General features: G+C 27.5%; 1 protein-coding gene across 1 annotated transcript; it reads right to left on the bottom strand.

Annotated features, from left to right (window-relative positions):
• Positions 1 to 4,294: 4,294 nt before the first annotated feature.
• On the bottom strand, positions 4,295 to 7,408 carry LOC111907750 (cytochrome c). The gene is made up of 3 exons (XM_023903555.3): positions 7,154 to 7,408; positions 5,665 to 5,798; positions 4,295 to 4,616 (listed from the first exon to the last, which is right to left on the bottom strand). The coding sequence occupies exons 1-3, from the start codon at positions 7,263 to 7,265 to the stop codon at positions 4,524 to 4,526; spliced, it is 339 nt and encodes a 112-aa protein (XP_023759323.1). The 5' UTR covers positions 7,266 to 7,408; the 3' UTR covers positions 4,295 to 4,523.
• Positions 7,409 to 7,613: the final 205 nt, after the last annotated feature.

Genomic DNA, 7,613 nt, shown 5'->3' with positions numbered 1-7,613 from the left:
AGACATCTTATATACTAGACATTAGATTCTATAGATATAGATCTAAACATCTAATTAGACTTAAGAATGTTTTGAAAAGATTCAAAATGAAAGATTCTACGAAAAGGTATTTACCTATGCAACATGGCATTAGATTGAGCAGGGATCAATCACCTAGTACGTCTGGGAATAGGGTATCCTCTGAGGAGGATCATGTTGATCCATTCACGAAACCACTATCAAAAGAGAAACATGATGGTCATGTGAGGACCATTAGAATGAGGCTAGATAGTGATTTGATGGAATAATTTAGTTGTTGGTTTGAATATTATGAAACATATAACCAATATGAATTATAATCGTTTTGGTGTAGAAACTCTCTGTAAGTTAAGCTACGCTTACTAGGATTTTAAGTGTAACTTATACCTCTATTCATAGTCGTTATTATGAATGTGTAAATAAGATTTATCAGTAATTCCAGTCATAATGTTAATTGATCTACTTATAGGAAAGGTGACTAGAATGGTCATATTGGCTTGGTTGGTAGATTTCAGAAAGGTTATATGCCAAAATGGTCCAGCCTCCCAACTATCATGTCTGGTTGATCCTTATTTGATAGAACTATAGGTATTCATTGGGATTAGTGACAATCCTACATTTGCAGATTCCCATAGGAGCTAATAAACTATAGTAATATATGTTAATCATCATTGGAGTGCTACTCGTTAGGCAAAGTGCCCGGTTAACTGTTTATCCCATGAGAAATTGTCCAGGTGAGTTCATCTCACTATATTGTATAATCTAGTATGTATCCATTGTATGTTAGGATATAGTTTCATGTAGTATACACTTAAGCAATTAGGCTAGATAGTTGCCTGTAATGTTGGAATATTGCTTGCTCTGTGTGTTAATGTATTATGTAGGATTGAGGGCGGACCAACTTCTTGTTGAAGGCCAATTGAATCAGGGGCTAGCTTTATGCTAAAGGTCAAGGTGTGGACCAACTATATGGTGTAGGTAAAATGGGGCAGACCGGCTATATACTAAAGGCCAAGGGGTGGACCAACTATATGTTGAAGGTCAATATGTGTATGTGTTTTTATATGTTGTGGTATGAAATATTTTGAGGGAATTCACTAAGCATCGACTTACGATAATTGAATAACTGTTTTACAGGTTGTTCATTTGACCGCGGAAAGGCTCACACATGATTTTATCTATATTGAAGCATCAATAAAGTTTTATAAGAGTTCCACTGAAACACTCTTTTATAATTAATCATGTAATAATGGTTGTAATGTTTTGTGTAAGACATATATATTAATAAATAAATAAAAATTGCCTTGGATTTTGGGGACGTTACAATAAAATTGTATAAACATCAATAATAAAAAGTTTTATATATATATATATATATATATATATATATATATATATATATATATATATATATATATATATATATATATATATATATATATAGGGTTAGCTTCACGTAAGACGACCTAATTTTGTGAGATCGTGAGACGCAATCCTAGTCACGCATTTAGTAGATAAAACAAAAATATTTTTAAAATGCAAAATAATTGAAAATTTTCGAAAAAAAAAATTTCCAATATTATTTCCAGAATATATATTTCCAAAAAAAAATTAAAAAAAATAAAAATTAAAAAATAAATACAAAAAAAAAATACATTTTTTACATATTTTAGTAGAATATTTAGAATATTCTACATATCTGGCAAATCTAGTAAAATATTCTAAACATTTTAAAAAACATATTAGAAATGTACAGTGTAATATTCTATTAGAATATTTCACGTATTTTTCAAAAAAAAAAAACTGTAATTTTTTTTTATTTTATTTTTTTTAGGTAAATAAAGTTCCGAAAATAATAATTAAAAAAAAATTTGGATTTTTCCTTTTATTTTTCATTTTAAAAATTATTTCTAGATTTGGTCTCACGGTCTCACAAAATTAGCATGGTCTCAAATGAACCTGAATATATATATATATATATATATATATATATATATATATATATATATATATATATATATATATATATATATATATATATATTAAAGAAAACAGTAGTGTTAAAATAAAAACTGAAATTTTTTGGAAAAAAAATAAAACTAAACATATTTGGTAAATATTGTTGAAACTAGACCTATTTGATAAATAAAATTTTAAAAAACACTTATTTACTCAAAAACTCCTTAAATACTTATCTAGCAAAAAAAATTGTTTTTTATAACTTAGGTAACTTTTATTTGCTTGTCTTTTATTCAATTAATAGAAACATTGTGAATTAATTATACACTCACATTCTAGTTGGTTTTTTTCTAGAAAATCAAAAATCTTGTTTTGTTTTTCTGAATACTGCAGACCTTAAAAGGTTTATGTGTCTTCTTCTTGGCGCAAATATAGACTGGAGTCTTCTAATATTTTCAGACATCTTCTAGCCTAAAAAACACATATATCTTTTGTTTTTTTAAGTTAAATTTATTCCAACTTTATTTATGATAAGCAATTTGAAATATATATATATATATATATATATATATATATATATATATATATATATATATATATATATATATATATATATATATAAAAGAAAAAGAAAGTTTCAACGACACAAAAATGACATTTGTGACAGATTTATAGATAAAGATTTAATTACTATAATAGTCATTGAATCTGTTTATATAGATATGAAAAAAAAATCATAATATTATTTTATATTTTTTATGCCAACTTTTATAAAATATTATTAAATACAGTATCATCTATCTTTTGAAAAAGAAAAATAGTTATGGTAAATATTTAATTGATTTCATTAAAAAAGTAAATTGAAACTTTTCAGTTTAAAATCAAAGTTTATTTCGATCTTTTTAATGTGTTAAATTCTTTAATCACTAATTACAATATTTATATATAACTTTGCGACCAAAGTTTATCGGTTTTTATTAAATATACGCATTAATGTGTACCATTTTATAATTTATTTCTACTTTTTATATAATAACTAGGTGTGAAAACCATATTCAAAAGAAATATTAAAATGTAAACCTTTAATTTTTTTTAAAATAAATATTTAAAAGAAAAAAAAAACGTATTTATTGCAATTTACAATCATATTTATTACAATTAATACTTTATATATATATATATATATATATATATATATATATATATATATATATATATATATATATATATATATATATATATATATATATTATATGACTTTTAAATTTTTAAATTTGAAAAACAAACAAAAATTGACATTTGAATATTATTTATTTCAAAAATACCACAAAATGACAAGTGTCAAAATTAATGAGAGATTGATATACGGCAAAATGGATCTTCATTTATTAGAGTAGATACATAAAAGTTGTTTCACATTTGTTAATTATCTATAATAAAGTTATAAAAGTATTGAAAAACTCTTTTAAGTTTAAAAAAATTAATTTACTTAGATTTTAATTTACTTTAGTAATGTACAGACGTTAAAAAACAATCTTTTTCTTTTAGACTGTAAATATTTGGTCCACATTTTACTGCAAACATCTGCAGATGTTGTCCGCAGACTGTAGACATTTTGTATTAAAAAAACAAACACCTTAATATTACATACGTCCGCAGATCATAGACATTTTGCATTAAAAAAACAAACACCTTAATATTACATACTTCTGTATGCACGATGCTCCGAGTGAGTTAACCGGTCAAATTCTTGAATTTTTTACAACGCATACACCTTGCTCCAAGTGAGTTGACCGGTCAAATTCATGAATCTTTTAGGACGTATATCAATGTCTACATAATTTCATGCATGTTTGCTACAATAGATATTTATTTTATTTAAAAAATGTTATATAGTAATTATTAAGTAGAAATGTGATTTGTTATATTTCATGGATAAATTTTTATAGAATGCATAATAATTGTATAATCATAGTTTTGTAAATTAGTCGGGTTAATGCAACGGATATTCATTGATTCAATTCGATGGATAAAGTATATGTTCAATCATCCAAAACTACGGAACATGTTTGGATCAGATTTTAATATTTATTAAAGAGTTTGGATCATAAGTTGATTAACTCCAAACCCCCGGGTCTAACCGTAAACAAAAGAGTAACATTCTACGCTTATTAATGCGACAGCTTTGTAATTTTCTTGGACATTTATGAGACTATGTTTTAGTTTTTTTATACAAAGTATGCAACATAGTTAATACATAAGCAAGCATTTAACTTTATATAAAATGCACTTACTGAGGCTAATAAAGATCAAAAACTATGATAAGTTAACAAACATTATATAGAATGATGATGAATAAGGCAATCTCTTGCCAAATGAATAAAGCAGTGCTCAAAATTTTAAGGAGCAATGAAAGATGATGAATGTCCTCTCCCCTTATTCTTCACAGAAAAGATAATCCAAATTTATCCCCTTATAACCAACCAACCACCTCAAATCATCAAGAAAAAAACTTTAAAATGGTGTTAAAACATAAAAGAAAAAAATTATGCGGTCGATGACTTGAGGTATGCAATAAGATCTGCGCGCTCCTGTGGCTTTTTCAGTCCTGGGAAAACCATCTTTGTTCCGGGAATGTACTGCAGCATTGAAAAAAAAATACATACCAATTATAGCATTCTACTTTCACATAAACATTCAGAAAACCCTTTTTAATGTGATATCACATAAAAAATACAAATACAAACAATCATTTGTTTATTATGCCATCTTAATTTCATTTCTTAACTTTATGATATGTTTTACATCCTAAAAGAATAAAAAGGACAAGATAAACTATCAAAGTTTTTCTCACATGAAACAACTAAAAAAGTTTGGATTCCATCAAATTGGCTCTTTTTTAATTTTAGGGCAACTCTTTAAATAATACAAATTGGGTTTTTTTATTTGCATATTTTATATAATGTCATATGAAGATATCATGTGCATACAATTTAGGACAACTATTTATATGAGTTCACATGGTCACACATGTAAAACCTAACTACATGTTAGCACTACTTTTTCCTCATCAGTTACACTAGCAAAGTAATATTCTATGACTAATTATATTCCATGAAACATGATCACGTTAGGTTGGCATCTTGGAATAAAAAGACTATTTTAATAATATATGTAAATACAATGTATAGTTTTTTTGTAACTATACTCAAAGTTTTAATTGTAATGAACAAAAAATAGAAAATTAAAACCTAATAAATACTCAATAAAATTTGAATAAAATCATGAGAAAGAATATATATATATATATATATATATATATATATATATATATATATATATATATATATATATATCCTAGTTTTTTTTGTTTTTTTAATATGTAACAAACTTGAAATCCTGAGATTTTATATAAAACAATTATTACAAAAAGTTATATTAGCTTAAATGAGTTACACTGTAAATTTTCATTCATTCAACTACAGAATGGAATTTGCTAAAACTGAAAGAAATCAGATTTTTCAAAGAATTCCAGACAAAACAAACAGCTTATTTTTCAATCCAATGGAAATACCATTGTTTTCCTAATTCCATCATACCAAACATTAACCCATTGAAATTTGATCTGCGTCTGTCAGATCAAAGAGGTTTTTAAAATCATAAATGAAAGAAATGGTTATTATATACCTTCTTGGGGTTCAGCAGGTAGTCATACAATGTATTTTCCTCCCAATTGACAGCCTTGTTCTTGTTAGCAGCTGAATAAGAGTATCCAGCAGTGGTTCCAGACTGCCTTCCAAATAGTCCATTAAGATTGGGTCCTGCATAACCACATATGTCATGCCCATGCCCATAGAGTAAAAAAACAAAAAAAATTAATCCTTCTACATTCATTATCTCATATAAACTTATTAACAAATAACAATACACTTAGATTCTGCTTCTTTTCTACTTGCCAGACTTAGATCAGAAACATGAGGCTACTTCTTTCTGTAGACAACTTCAAAGAGAAAGACAGGAAAAGAGGGGTTTCCAATTATGTACATGCACATGATTTCATATATGTAAATATATAACATGTCCTTGGTAAGTCTAAACATGAAATTCATCAAGCAACTACTGTTGCAATCAGATGAACACCCAGACTAAAAATCATTGATTAAGAACAACTGATTTCTATGTTAATAAGCTCCTAGATGAATATTAAATTCACAAGGTTAATTTAAGAATATACAAATTGTAAAACATCCAACAGACAATGTCTATACTGAAACACACCCAAGAGTGCCGCAATAAGAAAAAAAAATTCCTTAACCACTCAAAATCTTGTTGCTTAACCCAACCATTAAGCATGAATCAGGATTAAAACGAACTAATCTTGCAATTTTGAAATTAGTTGAACATCAAATACAAAAATCTGCCTTATGCACAAGAATAGTATAAGAACCCAAAATCATAAAGTTCAAAACAATCACATTCCTAAACCAAAATTGATAATCATTTGGCTTTTGTGATCAAATTTTTAGTTTCGGACTTTAAAAGATAATAATCCATAAAAATCAATGGATCAAAACATTGAGGTATAATTTAGTTTACTTTTGAACTTTGAAATCTTTGAGCTGACTGCTTAAGTTATAATTCGGACTACTAAAATATAGATCTTCAAACTGATTATAATTTGTGTGAGTAATCCAGGAATGATTTTTTTTCAGAAAACGGTGTAATCTTAAAGATCATATAAATCGACTTATTTTTGTTCACTCAGTTCATTATTATCATTTTATTACATGATTTCTTATGTAATAATTTGTCAATAAAATCGATCTCTTGTGTAAAAAATACTAGATCCGATGACAGGAATTTACACACCTCATCATCCGTGTGTAAAATGACTAATAAAACTTATCTTTCAAACAGAAAATTTTAACCATGTCAGGATCAGCGTATAAACCAGACCACCACCAGCGAGCTTCAAAACGCTTACGAAACGACACACAAAATAGATTTATCATCCGATCTAAGATAGACGATAGCAAATAACGTATTATACATGAAAACGACAACCGTTTTAAAATACAAGTAACATGCACCGCATCATATCAAATAATTCTTCACCTTACGTGTATATTCGCAAACCATCAGATCTAAACAACATAAAGAAAGAACGAGTGATAACCTTGTTTGTGTCCGGCGCCTTTCTCGACGGTGTGACATTGAGCGCATTTAGTCTTGAAGATCTTCTCGCCAGCGGTGGCGTTTCCGGCTGGAGCCTCCGCGAACGACGCCATCAATCTGTATAGATCGAATCACCGATGGTAGATTTCGTAAAAGACGTGAAAGAAAGAGCGACGGAGAAAGAGCGAGAGCAATTGGGGGTTTCAAAAGGGCGGAGAATAGATGTGGTTTTTATGTATCGAAAAGAGAAATTTAGGGCAAAGAGTGGAAGGAGTCAAGTTGAACATGTGGTCAATTTTTGTGGGAGGCATAATTGAACGAGGGCGCGGTTTTCATTGGAACACGTGGTCACCGTTTATTAGTCAATAAAATAGGAGTAAAGTATAAATTTGGTGCTCGAATCTGAGATTTATGTTTAGCTTAATTTCTTTTTCGAAGTTTCTATATTGTTTTGATTTTTT

This window comes from Lactuca sativa, chromosome 4, assembly GCF_002870075.4.
Source record: "Lactuca sativa cultivar Salinas chromosome 4, Lsat_Salinas_v11, whole genome shotgun sequence".
In the NCBI taxonomy this organism is placed as follows: Eukaryota; Viridiplantae; Streptophyta; class Magnoliopsida; order Asterales; family Asteraceae; genus Lactuca; species Lactuca sativa.
This window is presented reverse-complemented; position numbering and strand designations above follow the sequence as displayed.